The 24,677-nt window shown below is 53.3% G+C and overlaps 1 protein-coding gene across 1 annotated transcript in view; it reads right to left on the bottom strand.

The window, feature by feature from the left end:
* Positions 1–19,548, bottom strand: part of Mgat5b (alpha-1,6-mannosylglycoprotein 6-beta-N-acetylglucosaminyltransferase B) — a 66,498-nt gene extending 46,950 nt beyond the window's left edge. Inside the window, exons 1-3 of the mRNA XM_051159119.1 lie at positions 19,148–19,548; positions 14,656–14,768; positions 7,551–7,698 (exon numbers count right to left, since the gene is read on the bottom strand). Coding sequence (XP_051015076.1) covers positions 7,551–7,698; positions 14,656–14,768; positions 19,148–19,215 — 329 coding nt within the window. The 5' untranslated portion in view covers positions 19,216–19,548. The remainder of the gene's footprint in view (positions 1–7,550; positions 7,699–14,655; positions 14,769–19,147) is intronic.
* Between the last annotated feature and the right edge of the window lie 5,129 nt (positions 19,549–24,677).

The raw sequence follows: 24,677 nt of genomic DNA, 5'->3' as shown, positions 1-24,677 counted from the left end.
TTGATCCTGATCGTAGTGTATTTGTTTCCTTCCCTTCCCTTTCCCTCCTGAGGTGTTTGCATGGAAAGAGAGCCAAGTGTGAGCCATGACCAATCTGGGCAGGTGGGCTCCAGCAGAGCAGCATGGTCAGTAAGAGGAGAGGACTGAGCTGGGCGTGGTGGCGCACGCCTTTAATCCCAGCCCTCGGGAGGCAGAGGCAGGCAGATCGCTGTGAGTTCGAGACCAGCCTGGTCTACAAAGTGAGTCCAGGACGGCCAAGGCTACACAGAGAAAGCTTGTCTTGAACCCCTGCCCCCCCCCAAAAAGAAGAGAGGGCTGGAGACATCTGAAGACCCCCAGGTGGGATTGCACTGCCCAGGTGCCTTTCTCAGCACCTGCTCACCCTGGCCTAGAGTCACAGGCCCTTTCTCACACCCACCCTCAACAAATGTGGCAGTTACACGGCTGCCCTGGCTCTCCTGGGCAGGCAAAGCAAGCTCTGTGACCTTGAGCAGCCATTGCTCTATTTGAACTCTCGTCCCTCATCTGTAGCCTGGACATGGCCGGGCTGTCGGTGAAGATACAAGTCCACCAGAGTTCTGAGAGGGTGACCTTGCCCATGCGACTACCCCATCACCCCTCACTTTTATCAGTCCACTGAGTCCACAACATGCTGCTGGAACCCAGGGCCACCTCACACATGGTCCTTGGCTGGAAACAGTCCCTGATGCCCCAAGACTGATAAGGATGCCCAAACTTATTACAGAGCTCCCCCTGTAGGTACTTTAATCTCAAGGGCCTGCTGAGGGGCCAAAGTCCTGGGATAGGTTCCCAAATCTGCCAGCTGACCCTTTATTTTATAGCTTGGACTGGGAAATGGCCCACAGCGGGCAAAGGGACTTTCCTGGGTTCACAAAGGGTTGGGGGAGGCTAGGGTACCCTGTGCCAGCTCTGGCTGCTTCCCTCTGCATCTGCCAGATGTACCAAGGTTAAGGCCCACTACCCCTTCCTCCGTTCCTACATGCCTGCCAGTCCCCATACCAAACAACCAGGCCTCATTCAGGAAGTAGAGAACGCTGACCCAGGCTGACAACCGGCCTCCCTGATTGCCAAAGCTCATACTGGGAACTGCTCTACGCTAACCCAACAGACAGGTAGCATCACAGGCCTGTTACCCCAGGTGCTCTGGGGAACCTTAGCCCAGGGTATACTGTTCTCTACAACTTCCAAACCCACAGGCATGACAGGACCCAGCAGGGAATTCTGGGATCTGCTGTCACTACTTCCTACCAGACCACTGTTCCAGGCCTGTCCCGAGCAACACCCCCAAAGGCAGGGCCCCACAAGCTCATCATCAATTCCAGGCCAGTCCCCTTGCCCCTGAGGTGGCACACTAGGCCTCCTGGAGACAAAGGTTTAATTCTACATTCTTCTGTGATTTACTAGGGTCACACTCAATTAACAGGAGCATTGATTTCCCTGCAGCTGGCCAGCAAGCTCACTGGGAATCGTTGTATTATGAAACAAAGTGCTTTTAAAACACAGAAACCAAACCCCTACCCAGATCTAGCCAATGGTCAGAACATTCTCCACAGTTGAGTGGAGAGTGGGATATGACTTTCTCACGTACTCTGGTGCCTCACATTTGACCACGTTCCCTGGAGGGGGAGACCTGGTGGTGCTCAGAGGAAGGACAGCAGGTTGCCAAGAAGAGACTTGATACCTTATGAGCATATAAAGGGGGAGGAAATCCCCCTCAGGAACAGTCATAGGGGAGGGGAGTAAGGGGAAAATGGGAAGGAGGGAAGAATGGAAGGATACAAGGGATGGGATAACCATTGAGATGTAACAAGAATAAATTAATAAAAAAGAAAACACAGAAACCTACATATCTAGGACCCTGCAGAATTACACAGCAATACACACACACACACATACAAACACACTCTATGGGAAACAAATGTGTTCTATGGCTCCCTGCATCACACACACGACATGGGACATCGGACACTACCGTGACCTTTCCCCCTGCCCTCCTCCAGTCTCCATTCACCCCAGCCCCTGTTGAGGGGGTCTGGAGGTTGACCCATGCCTTTCTCGGTGGGAAGAGAAAGGGCAATCCGCCCCAATGCCGAAAATAAGCTCATCAACCAGTCAGCTCTCCAGCCACCTAGGAGACAAGCTTGTGGGCTTGTGGTAAAGAAAGAGTTTTAAGATTGAGTTAGCTGCCAGTCGAGGCCAGCCTGGTCTACAAAGCAAGTCCAGGACAGCCAAGGCTACACAGAGAAACCCTGTCTCGGAAAAAAAAAAAAAAAAGATTGAGTTAGGTACCACTTGGCTGAGGTCTACAGCAAGCTGAGCATCTGCTTCCTGACCGTGGGGGCCTTCCCTCCTGAGACCATGCCTTCTCCTGCATGACGGACAGTTCCCTCAAACTGTGAGCCACGACAAGCCTGCCCTTCCTTGCATAGCTTTTGTCAGTGTAATGCGCTGGATGACTGTTGGCCACTGTCAGGTTTATCCTGCTGCAGATTTCAGTGAGTCCCAAGGCACCGCCTCCACACAGCCTATAAGTTTCAGTAGGAAGGACCCAGGGCTGGCTCCCCTGCTGCCTGCTGGCCCCGGGACCTTAGACATTGTCCTGCTCCTCCTCCTGGCCCTTCCTTGACTTTTTCTTTTCTTTCTTTTTTTTTTTTTTTTTTTTCCTTTTCTTTCTTTTTTGGTTTTTCGAGACAGGGTTTCTCTGTGTAGCCTTGGCTGTCCTGGACTCACTTTGTGGACCAGGCTGGCCTCGAACTCACAGTGATCCACCTGCCTCTGCCTCCCACCTTCCTTGACTTTTTGGCTCCTTGCAGGTTATCTTGAACTGGTGCTCTCCTCACCCTGACCCACTGAGGATCTGTTTCTCAGCTGGTTGCTGACAATCACCACTGTCCTATAGTCCCTCCCTGCCAGCCTGGCTCCTCTCCTGCCCTAAAGACCAGCCAACTTTGGGTGGTTAACCAAAATGTCTTCCTGTCAGCCAGCCTTGTGTCAAACCCAGAGCCTCGCCCAGCACAGGACTTGAGAAAAATGGGACCCATCTTGTAAAGTTAAGATCGTTATCATCCTAAAAAGGAAGCGCCCCCACCTTGCACTCACACAGAGACCCCAGGAGGCTGACCTCCCTGTGGCTGCAGTCCCTGAAGTACATAGCCACCAACCCGGAGCTGGGGAGAAAAAAAAAAGCTACATCTCCCCCAAACAAGAACATTGCTGCATCTTCTTCACTTTATGCTGAATTTTCCACACTATGCTATGGCTCTATTTATAGCCACAGAACCTGAGTTCCCACTTAACACTCAGATCCCAGCATTTGGGGCTAGCCGTGGTGTCACACACCTGTAACCCTTAAAACTGTCCTTTCCATGTGCCTAGTAGGGTCACCTCAGGTGAGCAGCTGGCTCGGGTGCCACACCACACAGTCCATGGGGCCATGCCAGACACAGGATGCGTGGCCTCTGACAGGGCACATCTGTTTATCGCCCAGCCAATTCCTCACTGATTCTTGCGCCCCCTCCCCCACTCTGGAGCCCCCAGCCCAGACTCTGCAGACCCAGGCAGCAGTCAACAGACAGATGTACTTGAACAAGGCCAGCCGCCAACTTCAGAGCTGTCGCCACTGCAAAGAAGCCTGATGGGAAATTCAAAGATCATAGCTATTTGGCTGTACATGCATATAATACGGTGGTGCTCGCCTCAAAGCTGCCTTCCTAATTATGTTTTCATAGGCTAAAATAGCAAATTTTCTTTCCCCCAAGGACACACCAGCCACAGCGGAAAGGAAGGCAGCTAAGAAGCTTCCAGAAGGGCAGGGGGAGGACAGTTCCAGATAATTCTGAAGTGGACACCCAAGGGCACATGATGAAGTTGCTAGCAGGGGTGGAAGAGCTTTGCAGGTGGTCCCTGTGGCTCTGGCTGGTTGATCAAGGCTAACCCCAGGGGGCTGGGGCGGGATGGGGCTGGTGTGCGTGTGAGCACATAGACTCCTATGAGCACCCCCACCTCTCTCCTTGTGTCCCAAAGCCACAGTGTCCCTGCAATTTATAGCTCTGCCTGTGGAGTTTGATGGGCGCCGCTGGTCATGATGGATGGCTGCTATTTCCCCTCGCTAGAGCTTGGAGGTGGCGCTTGCTCCCCCACCCGCAGGGCTCCCTCCTTCCCAGGGAGCAGATGAAGGGCAAGGAGTGGAGGGAGGGGCAGGCCAGCCCTGGAAGAAGACAGAGTGAGTGAATGTGCAAACCAGGTCCCTGGACCCTTAACCAATGCAGCTCACTGAGCAGGAGCCATGGTGGTGGTGGTGGGGGGCTGTCCCCTGAAGAAATACACCTGTGGCCTGCTGTTGTTCCTGGTCCTAGATGGAAGATGGAACAGAGCCACAAGGGGCGGGGGACTAGGGCCTGGGGAGGGAAACACAAAAAGTGATGACAGGAAATGCAAAAGAAAACTGTCTCGTGTTGTAGAAGCCCAAGGAGACAGGGACACCTTAGGCCCCTCGCCTTCTCCTTCCCAGCATCCTCTCTGCTTCTGCTCTTGCCAATGAATAATCCATTTTTTACACTCAGTCAGAGATATATTTTTAAATAAATCCATTCAATCCTCCATCTCAGTGTGTGCGTGCGCACACACACACACACACACACACACACACACACAAATTAAATTTAAATCTGAACAGCCAGGCTGGTGAAACGGCTCAGCAGGCAAAGGCAGCTGCCTCAGCCCTAATAGCCTGAGTTAGGTCCCCGGGTCTGGTAGAAGGAAAGAACTGACTTCCATAAGTTATCCTCCGACCTCCACACACCTGCCGTGGCACCTGTACACATACACACAAATAAATTTAAAATAAAAATAAATTAAAAAGAAAAAGAAGTAAATCCAGTCAGGCGTGGTGGTGCATACCCATGATCGGAAGGTGAAGACAGGAGGGTCAGAAGGTCAAGTGATCCTCAGGTACAGATCAAATTTAAGGCTAGCCTCGACTACATGAGACCCTGACACATAACACCCAAACTATGGGCTGGGGAAGTGGCTCAGTGGAGAGAGCACTTATGGCACAACCAGGGGGCCCAGAGCTGAGTCCCCAGAACGCATGTAAAAGCCAGGCAGGTGTAGCAGCTACCCATAATTACCAGCACAGGGGAGGCAGAAACAGGCCCCCCGAGGCAAACAGGCTAGGTGGAGTAGTGGACTTGAAAGACCCCACCTCAATAGATAAAGAAGAAAGCAACCAAGGGAGGCACCTTTGGTCTTCCAAATGCACCCACAGGCACATGTGTGCACCCCTGCACATGCATACACAATACACACACAAGCAAACATCAAAGCAAAATATATAAATAAGCAAACAAGTGCACCCAACAGCTATTCATGGCTCTTAGAACTGTCCCGTGGCTGATACAGCCCCTTAAGACCTGTCCCTGTTGGCCTCTCCCCTCACTCACCACTCTCTGCCATATCAGCCTCCATATAGCCTCTTTCTTTCAACACAGCAACCCCAGGGCCTTTGCACTTACTGTTCTTGCTGCCTCTGCTCCCTCATCACCTGTGTGAATAGCGCCTCTCCTAGTCACCCACCCATCCATCCTTTGGAGCCTGTGCCAGTGTCTGAGGCGATCTCACATGCTCCTCACGAGATATTGCCAGCCTCCTCACACAGGGCTTCATATAGCTCATTGCCTTGGCTCTTGGTACCTCCAACATCCAGCTCTCTCCTTTATTCTGTTTGATACTAAATCCTTAGCGGCATTGGCTCTAAGTAGGGAACCAGTACTGAGGAGGCAGAGCTCCCTGCAGGAGTAGGGGTGGGGGGTGGGGGTCAGTTCTGTGGCAGGCACTGCACAGGATGCCTCCCCAGAGCCCTGGTTCCTGCACTGTAAAGTTGGTCTGAACATTTTCCGCACCAGAACACAGTGGCCAGGGAGTGTCTCAGCTGGTAGAGGGCTTGCCTAGCCTGAGCTAAGCCCTGGGCTCCATCCCCAGCACCATATAAACCAGGTGTAGAAGTGCATGTCTGTAATTCTGACGCTCAGGAGGCAGAGACAGAGGATCTTAGAAGTTCGGGGTCATCCTTGACTATAGAGTGAGTCTGAGGCTAGCCTGGGCTACATGAGCCTATGTAACTATCCAACCAGAGTTGGATCCCCAGGACCCACACAGTGGAAGAAGGGAACTGACTCTTACAAGCTGTCCTCTGACCTCACACACGTGCCATGGTGTGCATCTGTGCGTACACACGATAAATAAGTAAAATGTTCAGTCCGCAGGGATTGGACAAACAGAAAAACAAACGTAAGCTGCACGCTGCTGACAGGAGCATTGTGGTTCTGAAGGGGAGCTGTAGGACAGACAGACCTAGTGCCTCCGAGTGGTACAGCTTTGGCTGCTTCTGAGCACCTGTGCCTCAGTTCCCCACCCCCACAGAGATTAATGCACCCCGTACAGTGGTTGTGCAGTTGATGTGTGACTGTGCTAGAGGCGACTCCGTGAGGACACCAGATATTCAGCGTTGTACACTTAAATGTCCCCTCCTCCTGTCGCTGGTGATGTCCACCTGGCCAGGCTAGTTTGGGGGTGACCCTTGACCAGCAATCCAGAACAGGCAAGCCAAATGGCAGGGAACCCCATAGCAGTCCAAAGAGTCCTACTGTGTCCCACTTCACGCACAGGGGATCCCACTATCAACCCTCACTCCAGCACGCAGTAGGCTGAAGTAGGAAGATGGTAGGTTCAAGGCCATCTGGGGCAGACAACACCCACACACCCACACACCCACACACCCACACGCCCACACACCCACACATCCACACATCCACACACCCACACACCCACACATCCACACACCCACACACCCACTATGCATTTATAATGGGTATAATAAGTGTGTGTAAAAGAACTCAGAATGGAAGAAGCTTAGCACTAAGTGTGAACTGCTTGTCTCCTGGGAAAAGCAGTTAAAAGGCCCTCCAGGTTTTCACCTGTTGTATTTTATTTAATGAAGACAAAAGAGTCTACAGGCACGGCAAAATGTTAATGGTTGTTGAGTCTGGGAGGGCGGAGCCTGCACTCTGGGTGTGGCTTTTCACCTTTTTTATGCAGGGTGGGGATTGTGGGGCATGGCTGGGTGGAGAGAGACAGTGAGCGAGCACACACACTGGGGTATGCAGAGCCACAAAACCTGCTCTATCACTCTCTGTCTTGCTCCCTGGAGACAGAGTCTCTCACTGGAGCTAGTGAGCCCCAGTATCTTCCTGCTTCTACCTCCCCCAGCAGCACAGCTGTACCAAGGTGTTACATGGGTGCTGGGAATCGAACTCAGGTCCTCATGCTTGAACGGCAAGGAGTTTGCACACTGAGCCACGTCCCCAACCCTGGGTTTGGTTTTTTTTTTTTTTTTTTTTTCAGTCTTAAAGTTTTCCTAGTTCACCAAAAAGGGAACCTTGGCTAAAGCTCAAAGGTGCATTTGAAGCTCTGCTGGACCCCAAGCACCAAGAGGCACCCCTTTCTGTGTGCCCCGCCCCACCTCTCCTTACCTGTCTGTAGCTAAGTGTGGGACACTGGCCGCGCGGTGTGGCTCGCTGCCGTTCTCCAGCCTGGCCAGCATGTCCATGCGCTTCATCATCAGCTCCAGCAGGTCACTCATCTTGCGGAGGGCACCACGGGACTCGAGGCCACCGGGCACTGTGGGCAGAGTGTGGGTGTGGTCAGGGGCAGTCACACTCCCAGCTACACCTCACAGGAGGGGTCAGCAGAGCAGCCTCCTACACATCCACCCTGCGGTGGGGGGAGGACCCCCACCCCCACCATGCATTGCCTGTGTAAGAAGAGATCAGTCTGTTCGGCTAACCCGACCCCTCCCCGCTGAGGAGCCTGTGGGACTTTTGCTATCTCTCTGACTCCTGATATGTGGACTGTGTGACAGAACTCTAGGTATAACCTCCTGGGTGTTTTGAGCGTCAAGGGTCTGTGAGTGCCAGGAAGGCCCAAAAAGAAGGGAAGCCTGGAACCCACACGCCTTGGCCTCAAGGTCCCTAAGTCAAGAGAAGAATATCACAGCCTGTCTGCAGCCCAGCATCTTGCGCAGGCAGCAGGAGCCTCTGAGCACAAGAGGCAGAAGAGGGAGATGGGAGAGAGGCAGATGGATGGTGATGAGCCAGCGAAGAAGCAACAGGGCCTGTGTGACAAGAGCTACTCTGGACTTTCTCCTCCTCTTCCTCACTATTCTGCCAGGCTGAGACACTGCCCACTTCCCCTCTGGCTGGGCTCTCCCACCAGCAGGGGGCTGCCTGCAGCCAAAGGCAGGCCACAGGAGCCAGGAGGGATCTCTCACAGTCTGGCCTGGGAACCAGCAGGCAGGAATCTGTTGCTAATAACTCCTCCCCAGAGTGAGACTCAAACAATATCTACCCTTTCTCTCAAGGCCCCAGTCACAAGCTGAGGCCCAATTCCACCAAATCTCACTCGGGGCGGGGGTGGGGGTGGGGGGAACGACAATAATATTGGGCTTCCTTGTAGAGCACAGGTGAGGGGTTACTTACAGGGTGTGGGTGCTCCTTCCTCATAGGACACCCCCAGAAAAGGCTTTGCCCAGTAGGGATGAACGCTTCCCAAGAACTGCACAGGTACAGCAGCCCCTCCCCCCCTTTCTTCTCTTAGCTCCTCTAGTTCCTCCGCAAGGCAGAGCGGTAAGGAGAGGCTAGACACTCAAGTGAGGGTCTCATGCCCTTCCTCAGCCCTTGTGAGGATGAAAACAGTCAGCAATCCCAGGTGGGATGATCCTTTTGCGAAGGGGGTGCAGCTGAACTTCCGGAGATGAAGTAGAGGAAGAAGAAGAAGGAAATGGAAATGTCCTAGGAGCCACATGGGATGGTGGAGATGGATGGGAAGGACAAAGGAAGGAGGGAGGGAAGAAGGGAGGAGGGAGAAGGAAGAAAAAGAGGGAGGGAGGGAGAAAGAAAGGGAAGGAGGGAGGGAGGGAGAGAGAAAAAAGGGGAGGGAGGGAGGGAGGGAGGGAAGGAGAGAAGGAGAATATGGCTTCTCCTGTCCCTTAGTAAGAGAAACAACAAAAGACACTGCCCCCCAATCTGAGAAGGTGAGCATTGTTTTGCTTTGTTCTTTTTCTTGTGACATCAAGAAACTGAGCCCAGAGCCTTAGGCATGCTGGGCCAGCGCCCTACCACTGAGTCACATCCCCAGTCCCCCCGAATGGGTTTCTTGAAAGATTTGTCAGCTTCAGGAAATCTTATGACAGCCTCAGATAAATCAGCATTACCAGTCCTACCACTGTGCCCATGCCCTGCCACTCACATGCAGTCTGGGAGGCAGCCAGTTAGCAGCTCCGACAAGACAGAGGTAGTAGCCCTCTCCCAGTCTCAGAGACCGGGGCAACCATCACTCATTCAAACCTGTCTCCGCCCTGACTGAATCCACACTCTAAACCCAACACCCAACACCCAGCACCCAGCTAGTGCTTGGAGCATCAAAGAGAAAGAAGAGGCAGGGACCATCACTTCAACTCATGAGAGAGGGGGCAATGCAAGTTTCGACCTGGCCACTGCCCTGTAGAACCCTAAGGGTACTGCGGAAGCCCGATGGATGCTGCACAGCCCGCACAGTGGACCACAGCTCATAGCTTCCTCTGTGGGAGCCCCTTCCCCAAAGGATCAGGATGAAAGAGAACAAATCAAGACTACAGCTTTCACTCTAGAACTGGGGCCTGCTTAGCCACGTGCTGGCCAGAGCCTGGCTAGCACTTCAGCAGGAGCAGGTCCAAGCCTTGACTTCCCTAGTGGTGCCCTGCTTCCTAGAGAGACTCACCAGCTCCCACCTCCCTGTCCCATCACCAGCCCCTCCCCCCTGCCCCACCCCTAGCCCAGCCCCAGGCTTCCCTGCCCCTGGTCCCCTTGCTGTCACCTTCAGGCCCACCCTGAGCCCCATCCATATTCCAGGTTGCAGAACTGTCCAGGCAGGGGCCAACGGGGAGGAGGGGGGATCAGGAGACGAAGCCAGCAGCTTGGTAGAGTCTGAGGAGAATGACAGGGGCCTGGGGCAGGCTGGAGTAAGAACCAAAACCTTCATTCCAGGCCCCGCTCTTCTCTTGGCCTTAGTTTCTCCTTAGGTAAACTGGGGTGGGGGTGGGGGCAGGTCAGAAGGGGGGCTGGAGTCATTGACTTCTGTGGTTCTATCCTCCTGTCTCCTCCCTACTTCTTGTAAAATCAGGGTCATAGGAAAGGGAGGGAGGAGGAAGAGGAGGAAAATGAAAGAATTGGAGATGCAAGAAACACAGATGGGTCCCATGAAACTAGAAATGGGGGGATGGGATGAGTCCCATAAACACTGAAGCGGCTCGGGTTTGGTCCCCTGGCCCTCGGGTGGGCCTGGGCACAGCAGGTACTCTGCAGAGAGAGAGAGATAAATGACTCTGCATATTCACACAGGAAGACAATTACCTGGCACAGCCGGAAAGACTGGAGAAGGAAGGTCTAGAGACAGGGTAGAGGGTCTAAAATGGACACAGGAAGAGCCTGCTACAGCGATGACCATGGTGTAGGGGGGAGGACACAGGAAGAGCCTGCTACAGGGATGACCATGATGTGTGGGGGGGGTTGTGGGACAAGGTTCCTGCCATCAATGAAGGAGATTGAATCTGTCTGCTGTGCTTGGCAGTGGTCTGAAGGCCCTGCCCCCTGGCACTCACCCCTTTGTCCTCACGCAGACTTTTGGACAAGGGGCTTACGAATAATGGGGTGTCCTTCCTATCAAGTCAGGGCCAGAAAGATGGAGGAGTCAGGAGAGGAGACATAGCTGGTTCTTTTGCTGAGGCAAGAAACCAGAGGAAGAGATGACCAGGGAAATATAGATCACCCACGCACAAGACTCTCTGAAGACATCTGGGCATTGGAGGGTGCTTTTCACAGCAGGAATTAATAAGGCTTTCTTATGGAAAATTTTTTTTTGGTCAGCAGGAAGTGTGACCCCAAAACCAGAGGACTTGGAATATGCAAGTGTCTACCGCCCAGGTTTCATTATGGCTTTGATTGAGGAGACAGTTCAAACTGCTCCTGAGCCATCCCCCCTGTTCCCAAAGCAAGAAAGATTCCGGGGCTCAGGAGTGCCTCCTTCCTTCTGCAAAAGCCCTAAGGGTTGGTGGCTCCACCCTGCCTGAGAAGCACAGTTTTTGTTCAAGAAATACCTAAGGATAAAGCCAGATGTAGGTACCAAGGGCCACAAGCCAGGAGGCAGGCCCTCCCCGAGTGACACACTCTCAGATGCCACCACTGGCCCCAGAAGGATCAGTAAAGCAAGCTGACACATCTTGCCCTGAGTCACTTCCCTTTCTTGGCAGTGACTGAATTGAAATGTTCTTACTACGAGGCCCAGCAGTAAGTCTGGGAGCTAGCACGCTCCCCTCTGATTTCCATATAAAGAAGTCTGGGATGCCGCAGATATGAATGGACCCCACATTTAGAGATGAGTGGTGTTTTGGGGGGTTTTTTTTTGGTTTTTGTTTTTTTTTTTGGTTTTTCGAGAAAGGGTTTCTCTGTGTAGCCTTGGCCATCCTGGACTCACTTTGTAGACCAGGCTGGCCTCGAACTCACAGCGATCCGCCTGCCTCTGCCTCCCGAGTACTGGGATTAAAGGCGTGCGCCACCACGCCCGGCGTGAGATGAGTGTTTTTATTACCCACTGAGGCCAGCCAGTCTGGATCCTTCCCAGACACCCTCTGTGTGTCTCTGCTTCTCCTGTTCTCATGCCCCCATCTCTACTCTTTTTTTTTTCCCCCAAGACACGGTTTCTCTATGTAGCCTTGGCTGTCCTGAACTCGCTTTGTAGACCAGGCTGGCCTCGAACTCACAGCGATCCACCTGCCTCTGCCTCCCGAGTGCTGGGATTAAAGGCGTGCGCCACCACGCCCGGCTCCCATCCCGACTCTTTCCCTTGATCAAGCCCCCACCTGCCAGAGAACAGAACCTTCCCTGACACTTGCAGAGGATGCTGGGACTGGGTGTCTGGACAGCTGGAAAAATGAGCACATTTTGGTTCCTGTATAGGATAGCGCTGCAGGCCCAGTTGAGACAGTAGAGCTGTGGGCTCTGGACTGCAGAGACCAGGGCAGGCCCGAGCAGGCCAAAAGCTCTTCTTCTACCTGTCATCCCTCTTCTCCAAATCCACAGCCAGTCTCTCAGAGCCATCCAGGGGACCTGGGACATCCTCCAGTCAATCTCTGGCCTGGAGCCTGGGTGGTCCAACAGAGCCAGGACACAAGGAATCCTCTCAGGGCAGACACAAGCAGCTGAGCTAGGACCTCCAGCCTGGATGCTCCCTAGAGAAGCTCCTACCTGCGAGGCAACTTGCTCAGGCCTGACTCCATGAGAAGAAAGCAAGGACCTCCTTAGGAGGAGGGAGAGGAAGAACTAGGCTGGGGCCTTACTGCACAGGAGTACAAAGGCTCTTTCCCCACCCAAGCCGGAAGTCCCACCTCCTCTGAGAGATTCCCATTGATGACTTTTGTCTAAATCTCAGGAGACTTACCACTAGAGCACTTAAAACTAGAATATTTTATCCTGAAGTATAAACTGGCGTAGAGAAGGGGCCTCCCATGGCCACACCAGAGAGTATAGAAACTGAAAGGAGACAAGGTGAGAGTTCTAGAAACTGAGCTTGTTGCTCCTGGATCCAGTTGCATGGACTGTGAGCACACTCTGTATCTGTGAGACTTGAGTTTCAAAATGTTGAGGACCTGCATGTACACACACACACACATACACACACAGATGCACAAAAACACAGACACACATACACACATATACAAAAACACATACATACACACACAAACACATATATATATATACACACACAGACACACAAATACACACAGATACACAAATACATATAGATACACAAAAACACAACATAAATACACACACAGACACACATACCCCTCTAGTGTAACTACATGTGTAATTGGGGGGTTCTCTCCCTTCTATGGCACAAGACCTAGGGCTTGAGCTAGACCCTTCCCAAAGCACTGCCAGGACAGAGCTAGGGCGGTGAGGTGGGAGTGCTGTCTTGGCCCATTAATTCCTTAGGGACCAGAGTCCAGGCACAATGCCCCTTCCTAAAATGTCGTTATCCTCACCCATTGGACTCCTGAGCTTTGTGGAGGGCTGGGTTCTTGAAGCCCTGACAGGTATAGCTAACGTCTTCTAAGGGCATTCCCAGGGAGCTAACACATCCTCCTCTGTGCTGAGCCCCCAACCACCTATTCCCCCTCCCCATCTCCGTCCCAGGGAGCCTTCACAACTGCCCCACCCCTTCTCTAACCTCCACCCTTGAGCATCTGCTGCGTAGAGAGAGATCCACACACCTCGTGGGTCCTGCTGCTCCCCTAGTCGCCCTTCCCTGGAGCAGCCCCTCTTCCCCATACACAGCATGTCACTCACTGTCCCCTCACAAGATCCCCTTCTTCAAGTGTCTTAACACAGGCTCATGCCACCCTAGGGAAGGCAGGGCCCTATCCCACTTGCCAGAGGGGATCCAAGGCTCAGATATTGAGGGGGTCCCCGGAAGCGAGAGACGGGGTCGGTTGTGCTTAGCTGGAATGGCTGATGACGACGAGCATGGGCTGGCTTCAGAGAGCTGTTGCAGGTTTAAAGACTCCTGTGTGGAACTAAGGAGCGAGTGGGAGGGTGGCTACCAGATGGCACGGTAAGTGCCTCTCAGAGCCCACTTGAGCGGACAACCTGCAACGCTCAGAATGCCTACAGTGCTCATCACTGAGAACCGGGAGCCAGGCGAGCTCGAGGGGGTGATTTCCAAGAGAGACTCTCTAGATAAGCAGAAACCTCCTCACAGCACCAAACAGCTCCAGAAGCCTCACTTGCCTCAGTCTCCCCTCCAGGCCACACTCCTCCTCCCCACTACTGACCCTAAGGGGCCCCGTGGCATGCTATGCAGCCCCACGAGTAGGAGGGGGGCAGGGCCAAGGACTCCTAGTTATTTCCAGCACTGTGCCAGGGGTTTCTGCACAGCGGCCCATTTGGTCCAGCATCCGAGAAGGTCTTTACTCTGCCCACCCCACCCCCGCCCCTTCCCCTCTCCTATTCTCTGTAACTTAAGAATTTGGCAACAGTCCACAGCTAGAAGCTAGAAATGCAGATCCCAGGCTGTCTGGTCCCCAAATGCCACACTCGGCATCTTTATCTCACACCTAGCAAGCACCGTGCAGGCCAGGGACAGAGAAGGACCAAGTGACACCAACATCCCAAGAGCTCAGACAAGAACCCTGTGAACCTTTTGCAAGCCTGCCCCCTACCACAGCTCTGCTGGGGTGAAAGACACAGACCATGACTCTCAGGGAGAACAGGCGCCATATTCAAGGACACCATCCCAGACACGCCAAGAAAAATCAACACAGGAGCCCTTCTGACCCTAGGAGCTCTTCCCCCTTGGCCTGAGAATCCTGGTGGCACAGGCAGCGTGTGCATCAGTAAGCTGGAGTCTTCCTTGTCTCACACATTAACATGTTCAGAGGCCAGGGTCCCAGAAAATCTGCTGAAGGGGCTGAGCTCCGAGGCATGTTTCCTTTGACTTTCAAACCCTCATATTTATTGCTGGCTTTCTTTGCCCTCAAGGTACCTTCTGTGCGGATGGTGAAGGGTGAGTCCCCCAGGCGCCGGGCAGAGAACTGGCCTCCCAAACATGTCATCAGGAAGCAGAGAGTGAAGAAACCGATGCCGAGGACAAACAGCCTGCAGGGAGAGAGGAGGGTGGGTCAGCAGAGCACAGGAGCCATCGGGGGGCCCCACGTCCAGCTAGGAAAGGCACAAAAGATGTTCTAAGCTTGAGCCAATGGGCTGGGTGAGGTGGTTACAGGAGGCTCAGGAGTTCAAGGTCATCCTCAGCTACATAACAAGTTGTAGGCCAGCCTGGGCTAAATGAGCTCCCAAGCCAACAGAGAACCAGTGAGTGAGAGAAGGGGGCTTGTGGAAGCACTTCACCGAAGAACCAACCAGAGTGGAGGGTGGAGCTCCAGGGCCCAGGAGGCTCCCACCTCCATGGGACAAAACAAAAAACAAGAACTGAGAAACAAACAAAACTGACCACATAAAAAAATAAACAATAAGAATGTGTGTATAGGAAGAAGTCTGAGCAAGGGTCAGCCTCAAAATAGAGGCCAACTTATCTGGAGTATGCATGGACCAAAGGAAGATGCACGGACCAAAGGAAGATGACGCATGGACCAAGGGAAGATGCATAGACCAGCACCAGCTCCCACGAACCACTAGGAATCGGTGTTCTGGCTAGGGATGTAGCTCAGCAGTAGAGTGCTTGCCTAGCACACAATAGACCCTAGGTCCAAGCTCTAGCGTGAGGTAAAAAGAGGGGGGAAAGAAAGGGAGGGACATTATAGGTGCCTTCCTAGACCATCTGTTTTAACCAGCTCCCTGATGACTCTGGTCTACACTGACATGTGAAAAACACCGATACAGATGGAACAGTGAGACCCACTGCTCCCATCAATCACCTGGGCCACCCTTGGCACTGTGTACACAGCCTCCACCATCTGTCCTGACCTCACCTCTCTGTGTCCTCATAGGGTGCCACATTCACCCATCACTCTTCTGTGGTAATGTCTCAAGGCAGGGCCACATCCCCTCTGCTCCCTCCCCACCCCGACTGTGCCTGTTCTCTCCACACACTTCTCGATCAGTCGCACACACCCTGACTTGTCACCCTGCACCACCGAAGGAGTAAGGATGTGGAGTGTCACACAAGTGTGCCTGCAGTTATGCAGGGAGGGAGAGCAGGCCAAAACATGACATCATGCATTCTTTCAATACATAGTCATTATCTAAGAGGTGGCAGACACTGGTGTGACCCAAAGTGACAGCAGGAATCCAGCCTCAGAGTCCCTGCCCCAAGCTCAGCAAGACCCAGCTTTCCGCCAAACAAGACTGAGCTGTCAGCACAGCCTAGAGGGAGGGCAGAGGCAGAAGTTTCAAGGCCCCAAATTCATCAGAGGACTTGATGAGCTGGCAGGGCTAAAAGGGGACCCTCCCTTGTCCCAGGTCAGAGTGAGAAACCCCACCTGAAATAAAGCCAGAATAAGGAGAGGCCCCCCCAAAGTCATGCCAGATGCTTTCACCTGCCCCACTTTCATTATGTCCCCAATCCTGGTGTCTGTTTGTGTCTTTCTACAAGACTTGCTTTATACATTTTAAGCTGCATTATTTTAAACTGGTGGAGTAGTAGTGCTTAATTAAAATTTGGTCCATTAAAGAAAATGCGTAATTGCAAAAGAAAAGAACACAACAAATTCTGAGCATATAGTTAAAAGAAACTGTTGGAAATTGAGTCAATGAGGCAGGCACGGTGGCACACACCTGTAATTCCAGCACTCAGGAGGCAGAGGCAGGTGGAACTCTGTGAGTTCGAGGCCAGCCTGGTCTACAAAGTGAGTCCAGACAGCCAAGACTATACAGAGAAGCTCTGCCACACACAGAGAGAGAGAGAGAGAGAGAGAGAGAGACAGAGACAGAGACAGAGACAGAGACAGAGACAGAGAGAGAGGTGTTTGTGGGGGGATCATGGGGAGCTGCAGTAGGAAAGATGGCACAGGGGACACTCCTCTAGAGAGAGAGAGAGAGAGAGAGGTTTGTGGGGGGATCATGGTGAGCTGCAGGAGGAAAGATGGCACAGGGGACACTCCTCGAGAGAGAGAGAGAGAGAGAGAGAGAGAGAGAGAGGTTTGTGGGGGGGATCATGGTGAGCTGCAGGAGGAAAGATGGCACAGGGGACACTCCGAGAGAGAGAGAGAGAGAGAGAGAGAGAGAGAAAGAGAGAGAGAGAGAGAGAGAGGTTTGTGGGGGGATCATGGTGAGCTGAAGGAGGAAAGATGGCACAGGGGACACTCCTCTTACTTCAAAGGGACCTCACTGAATCCCTTTAAGCCCAGAATGAGGTTCAGAGAACACTGAAGGAGATCTAGTGGGAGACCTACTATTCTTCTCCCAGCCTAAGGGGGAGGAGGGGGAAGGACTGTCCTATCTCCAGTCTCTCAGTCCCACCTTCTCTCAGCCATGGGATTGTATTTAGGGTTGGAGATACAGGGTGCTTGACATGAGGAAGGCCTACACCTTCAGCCTGGACTTTGAGGCACCAATCCACTCACTTCTTTAGCATTTCTCCACCCCACCCCCACCCCTACCTTCTCTCTCTCTCTCTCTCTCTCTCTCTCTCTCTCTCTCTCTCTCTCTCTCTCTCCTCTCTTCTCTCTTTCTCTCTCTCTCCACCTGGGGCCTATGCCCTCCCCCTCCCCAAAAAGAGCTGGTGGTCATTTATAGTAGATTCAATGGTTCCATCCATCCAGGCAACATCTCAGGGGCACCTACAAAATAAAGGTCCTGCCAGGAGCATCCCCAGACCTTCCTTCCAGAAATGAAGTTAGGATGATGTAACCAAAGGGTTTCCCCGTGGCCTCCAATCTAAAGATCTGAGGGAACCCAAAGAAGACTGGTAGCTGTGGGTCCGCATCAGCCTTGACAGACCAGGAGGTTAAAAAGTTGCAGGGCTGGAAAGGTTGCCTTGCTCAGGGGAATCCTGCCTTCCTGGGCACACACCGGAGGGAAATCCAGCTCCGGGGTGAGGGCGCTGTCCGTGGTGCTGGAGACCGTTGTCTGCAATCATCACACCAGAGCCCATCGGAAGCCAGGCTTCCAGCAGTCCACAAAGATGACTTGGGATTTGAGACCAGCCAGAACCCTCTCAAATCGCCCGACAGGGCAGGAGTCCAGGATCTCTCTGGAGGAGGCAAAGTCTTTCCAGAGATGCCGGCTTGGCTTCCCTGGGTCCTTAGGTCAGGGATTTCTGAGACACTCCAAATAACACTCTGAAAGCCAGGCCCTTAGCTCTCCGACTTTACAGTCCTTGGCATTCACATAGACAACCTGACTGCTGCTGTCCCTCGAGGCAGCCATCTCAGCCCCACAGAACCAGCTCAGCATGCTGATGGTAAGAGCCAGGTGGGCCACGTCTCCCCACCCCTAACCCAGCTGGGTACAGGAGGTTGTCTGGAGGCATCAAGGATCAGCCCAGGGCCTGAGAGAAAAGCCAGCACCTGACTCAAGGTTTATGACTAGACTCCACCTGTGGCCTAGTCCCAAGTCCCACCCCTCACTATGTTGTCTATCTCTCCCTCTGCACCTTATGGGACCCACCTGCCAAACATGGCAATACTTCCGGCTCCCAGGACACCCACCACCCTCTCCCCAGCCTGGCCTGAGGGTCTAGCTCTGCTGGAATCTGGGAGAAGGAAGTAGGGTCCCCGTCTGAGGACCAACAGGTCCTAATAAGTCCCTCATAAACTGCGCCCTGCCTGGCCAGGACTGTCCACGGTAAGGGAAGAAAGGGAGGCGTCGGTCCTACTATGCCTGTCTAACCTTTTGGAGATCTGCGGCTGAGAACGAATCCCCAATAGAAGAAGAGGTCCTTGCCCCAATCTTTGGGACCTACCTGTCAGACTCAGGTTCGTGCCCCATAGGAAGATGAATAAGATGCAAAGGCAGGGATGGGGGGTGGACTAGGCAGAGAATATGGGCGGGCCAACCTAGGAGGTGACAGGCGGAACAGCAGGGGTGCCTTTAGGTCCCCCAACTAACTTCGAAGCTCAGATGGGACCGACGCGAGGTGGAAAAGACCTCAAGGGGCAGGAAAGGGACTTGCTAACGGGGGCCACTTTGGACCCCAGGACCTTGATCTTGGTGTTTTCTGACCCCATTTTATCTCTCCATACTTGCTATCACCCCAGTCTCGATCAACTCAAGAAAGGTCCAGACTTGTACCGCGCGCGCGCACACACACACACACACACACACACACACACACACACACACACACACACACACACACACACACACACACACACACACCCCGCGCGCGCGCAGATACACATATCCCAAACCCATCTCCATCCGTTTCCCCATCCCCATGGCCCTCATGGAGAACAGACTCTCGAACCTCCTTTGCCACCCGAACTTGCACCCCCGGAAGGGACCGGCCATTCCCAGCTCCACCACCAGCCCTTTGGGAAGGTCTTGACCTCCCCGCGCCAACCAGTAGAGAACTTTACCGAAAGGGTCTCAGGGTGACCAGGCATCTTCTGACCATTATCTTCCCATCGGGGTTGACCGTGATCATTGTTCAAACTTGTCTGGGCGAGAAGCCGCGGGCGAGGCCGGACGCGCCGTCCTGGGCCCGGCTCTGGCCGCCTCTTGGAACCGCGAAGCCGCAGCGGGCCGTAGCCGGGGTCGCAGCGCCGAGGGCGCGCGGGGCGCGGTGGCTTGGTTGCTCTGCAGCCCCGATTAGGGGACTACGCGGCCTGGGCGCGCAGAGCAGGGGTTTGGCGAGAGCTCCCGGCCGGGCGGTCTCTGCGTCTCCGCCCTCCCCGCTTCACATTTTGGGGACGGCGAGGCGGCGCGCCCCCAGATCGCTGGCCGCGCGTCTGCCTGCTCAGGCTCGCTGGCTGGGCGGGACGGCGCCGCGGCACGCAGACGGGCTTCCCGCGGCGGGCGCCCTCATCCCCGGGGCCCGCGCCCTCGGAGCCGGCTAGAGGCGGCCCCAGGCCGGCGCCCGGGCCCCTCGCACCTTCCGGCCGCGCTGCTCTGCAGCCGCGCGCCGCGCCGCGCCCATGATTTCGGGGAAGAGTCGGTTGCGCGCACGCCTGTCCTCGCCCTCCCTCGCTAGCCCGGCTGCCTGCGTTCCGGGGTCCGCGCTCCGGGGTCCCGCTCGGCTTTACAACCCGAGGCGCCGCATTGTTCCCTCTGAGGAGGCGGACCGGGAGCGGCGGCGTCGCGCTTCCTTGGCGCGTGGGCGCCACCTGGTGGCTGCTGCCCCGTCGCGCTCCCTCCCCAGGCTGTGCTCGGAGGAGGGGAAGCGAGCCAGCGCGGGAGCTCGGGCCTGTAGCCCTGCGCCCCACCCCTTGGCCATGCAACTTCCTAGGGACTCCAGCATCCTGGACAGTTCAGGCTGCTCCGGAAACTGCAAAGAGCAAGGGAGATCGACGCGTACATGGGACCCTTGTCCCTCCTGCGGGGCATGAGCCACCCCTCCAGAGCTTCTATACTTGCTGCTTCGTGTCGCTGATTCTCTCAGCAACACCCACCCTCAGAAACAACCCGAGTCCTCCCACTTCTCATTGGTCTATAATAAGCTGAGTCGGTGGCATTCCTGTCAGGAGCCATCAGCAGTGTGCCTGGGGTCTAGCCTCGGATCCTCTTAATCAGTGAATGATAAAGGGCTGGAGTCAGCGGGCTTTGTACTATACAACTAGTGACCCAAAAAAAGGGCTCACCAAGCTCTTTAAACTCCCAAACCCACAGGCTTGATTTTCAGCATTGTTGAGCCCTGTGCATACTCCGTGTGTGTGTGTGTGTGTGTGTGTGTGTGTGTGTGTGTGTGTGTGTGTGCGCGTGTGTGTGTGTGTGTTGCTCTGGGGCTCAAACTCAGGTTGTCAGGCTTAGTGACAAATATCTTTACCCTGTAACCATCTTACCGGCCCGTCACTTCATTTCTTACAGTTGATGTGGCTTTGGTCTTGACAGGAATGAAATTATCACCCAGGCTTGTGGCAGCTGGAGGCACCCAGACAAGAGGCATGATTTAGAAGCCCAGCAGAGACCCCGTTGCCCTCAAACATTTTCTTAGCCAGCCAGCTGGAGTGCCCAAATTTCCCTCCGCCATCCGTCACTCTTTTTCAATGAGGCTCGGTCAGCCTGTCCTTGCTCAATGCAAATGTGTTACCTAGCGGAGGTAACTCATCAATTTGCCAACACCAGTTTATCACTCCTTTTCACAAAGGCGTGGAGGAAGGCAATGAGATAATGGCGCTCAGGACAGGTGAACGCTGGTGAAGAAGCAGGAAAGGCAGGCAGTCTGAGACACCACTGCTGAGAAAAGGCTCCCAGGAGACAGGGCAGGCTGCAAAGGGTCTGAGGGTGCCAGGTGGTTGGATGGAACCAGGTTAAGATGGAAAAGAGTAAGGGTGCCCTAGTTAGGTGTCTTACTATGATAAACACTGTGACCGAAAGTGACTTTGAGAGGAAAAGCTTTATTTAGCTGACACTTTCACTTTGTTGGTCTTATCATGAAGAGAATCAGGGCAGGGGCCTGGAGGCAGGGACCTGGGGCGGGGTGGGGGGGGGGCTGTCTGGAGGCAGCAACTTGGAAGCAGGGACCTGGAGGCAGGAACTGAAACAGAGGCCACAGGGAGTGGCTGCTTACTGGTTTGCTCTCCAAGACTTGCCCAATGTGCTTTCTACATCATCCAAGACTACCTTCCCAGGAGTGGCACCACCACAGTGGCTTGGGACCTCTGACATTATTAATGAAGAAAATGCTCATAGGCTTGCCTATAGGCCAATCTGATAGGTGCATTTTCTCAACTGATAACACTAGCTTTTGTGTCAACAACAAAAACCTACAGGGCACAGGGCTTCCTCCTGAGCGAGGGCGGGACAGCCTTCAAAGACCATCTTTGTACTCAGTGTCCAAGCCTTTGGGGGCACTTCCTGGTGGGAGTTGTGTCTGCATGTGGTAGAAGTCTAGTCTTGGGTAGTGCTGATCCATGTCTTCTTAAAGCCATGCGGCTCTACAAGCTCTTCAAAGTCAAGAAATTTGAGTGGGGTCCAGGGAGAGGGCTCAGCATGTTAAGGCATCTGCCACCAAGCATGATGACCTGAGGCCCATCCTTAGGAACCACAAGGTAGAAAAAAGAACTGACTCCCTCAAATTGTTTTCTTTGCCTTCACACATGCAACATTGCATATGTGTGATGTGCCCACACATGTGCACACAAAATAAATAAAATGTAATGACAGACGAAGAGGAAGAAGAAGAAAGAGAAGGAGAAGGAGAAGGAGAAGGAGAAGGAGAAGGAGAAGAAGAAGAAGAAGAAGAAGAAGAAGAAGAAGAAGAAGAAGAAGAAGAAGAAGAAGAAGAAGAAGAAAGAAAGAGGAGGAGGAGGAGGTCTATTTTGACCAGGAGCCTCCTATCCCCCCAAGCTCAAGGGGTTTTGTTTATACCTAGTTGACCTCCCTGAGGGTAGGCCCTCCCTAGTAGGTATGACTGACAGTGTACCACCTGGGGAGGTGGCCTTCCCTCAACCAGAAACTTGGATTTAGAAGATGGCAAAGGACACTACCAGCTAGGTGTGATGGCATACATCTGGCGTCCTGGCACTTGGGAGGTAGAGGGAGAAAGATCAGGAATTCAAATCTAGCCTTGACTACATAGTGAATTTGAGTTCAGCCTGGGTTGCATGAGGCTGTCTCAAAGGGAAGTATCTCCCCACTGCCCACTTCCTCTGGGCCTTGCTCTATTGGATCTGTCCATAAAGGCAACAGAAGGATTGCCCACCCCCCCCCCCCCTTTTGCCAGCCTCATCTCTACAGTGCAGCTCAGTGCACAAGGCCCCCTTGCTAGACACATAAGGAAAGAACACAACAGCTCTGTGCCTCAGTTCCCCCACTGTGAATCAGAGTATTTATAGCACTAGCTTCGCATGGTTGCTGTGAGAATGGAGCCTGTGGACGCATGCCATTGTGACTGTCTGCTGTAGCCGGCACTGCTGGTGCCCTACCCATATCTCCTCTGCACACTAAAATTATTGTTGCTGAGACACCCTTTCAGCTCTGCCTGAAGATTCTGTCTGATGGCTGCGGGGATATGACCACATTCAAAGAGAACACTGAAGTGCCCCCAGAAACACCTCTTGCCTGCCTGTGTCACACGTAGGTGTGATGCCCTGAGCGACATTCCCCACACGCTCCAGATAAGGCAGCGCTCTGGTTGCTGAGGTGGCCATTGCTCTGTGGTGCCCAGTGCCTGGAGATGGCTGCTTCCTCTGCCCTGCATCATCTGTCAGTCTTCAGCCAATGTTCCTGGGGTCAGCTTCTAGACAGACTACTGCACTCACCAGAGCCTTGTCGAACAGATCAGGGTGGTTACTCCTGAGCCACAGGAGATTCAGCTGTGGAACTTAACAAAACAGAAGCTTTATTCTAATTAGGCCCCTGAGGTTGTGCTGGGGCGTGTGTGTGTGTGTGTGTGTGTGTGTGTGTGTGTGTGTGTGTGTGTGTGTGTGTGTGTGTGTGTGTGTGTGTGTCTGGGGTTTGTATTACTGTGTTTTATTTCGAGGCAGAGTCTCATGTAGCCCAGTGTCTGTTCTATTGTGATGAAGAGACACCATGACCAAGGCAACTTGTAAAATTTAATTGGGGGCCTGGCTTACAGTTTCAGACCTGGCCCCCCTGAGTGACACGCCTCCTAATCCTTCCCAAACAGTTCAGCTGGAGACTGAGCATGTAAACGTATGAGCCTGTGAAGGCCTTTCTCATTCAAGCCACCACACCCAGGCTGCCTTCAAACTTGCTATATATTGGCGCTGACTAAATTTCTGGTGTGCCTGCCTCTGCCTCCCGAGCGCTGGGATTAAAGGCACGCGCCACCATGCCCCTTGGCTCTTTTCTTAAATGTTAATGGGGAGTATCCCTGTATAATCCATCTTGGAGCAGGCAGAAAAAAAACGGAGGCTATTGTTAAATTATCAGTAAGACCTAATAGTGTTTATTATCAGGTCTGTAATTATTATTACGGCAGTATTTTCTAACCCGCTAGCAATCAATCAAGACACAGACACCTGTTATATTTTAAAATGGCCTTAGTTAACCTGGGGCAGGGCAGATATGGGACACCTGCCCCAATCCCATGCCATCTGCTTCTAATTTCTATCAAGCTACCTCCCACCCATAAGCCTAAGTGCTTGCTAATTATCATCATCTGGGCCAATTCTTCATCCACGCCTACCATGTGCTTCTACTCCACTTAACCCATGATGGCTTTCTTCTCCTCTGGTCTCACCTCTTCCCAAGATTCTCTCTGTCTCTCCAAGCCTGGGAACCTTAACCACGCCTATCTCATTTGCCCTGCCCAAGCAGAATGGCTTTTTTTTTTTTTTTAATTAGCATCAAAATGCATCAGACCAACAGGAGGCAGTCCTGCTGGAGGGCACAACTAAGCAAGTGTCTGGCCTGAGAGGATGTCTCACCTGAGCCCTCTTCCTCTTTGTAACTTCTCTTACAGGAGAACTGGTCTTGCTGGAGCCCTGGGCTCTAACCGCCAGGGGAAACCCAGAGGCAGCAGCAGGCCTGGCTAATAGTGAGTCCCTCTGATGAAGAAAGTGAAAGAGCATGCGCACACACACACACACACACACACACACACACACACACACACACACACGCAAAGGCTTTGTTTGGTTGATTGGTTTTTGTTTTTTCGAGACAGGGTTTCTCTGTGTAACCCTGGCTGTCCTAGACTCACTTTGTAGACCAGGCTGGCCTTGAACTCATGGCTATCCACCTGCCTCTGACTCCCAAGTACTGGGATTAAAGGCATGAACCACCACACCCGGCCCCCTAAAAAGATTAAGGAGTGAGGGGCACCCCTGTTCTGGGTCTTGTTCTCAGTGGGCAAAATCAACCAGTAAGCCACTGGAGTCGTTTCCTAGGTTACCATAGCACACCATCATGGGAAGAATAGCTTAACCCTGCAAGCCATGTATGCTCTGATTCCAGAAGCCGGAAGTCTGGACTCAAGTTATC

This window comes from Acomys russatus, chromosome 16 (genome assembly GCF_903995435.1).
Source record: "Acomys russatus chromosome 16, mAcoRus1.1, whole genome shotgun sequence".
In the NCBI taxonomy this organism is placed as follows: Eukaryota; Metazoa; Chordata; class Mammalia; order Rodentia; family Muridae; genus Acomys; species Acomys russatus.
This window is presented reverse-complemented; position numbering and strand designations above follow the sequence as displayed.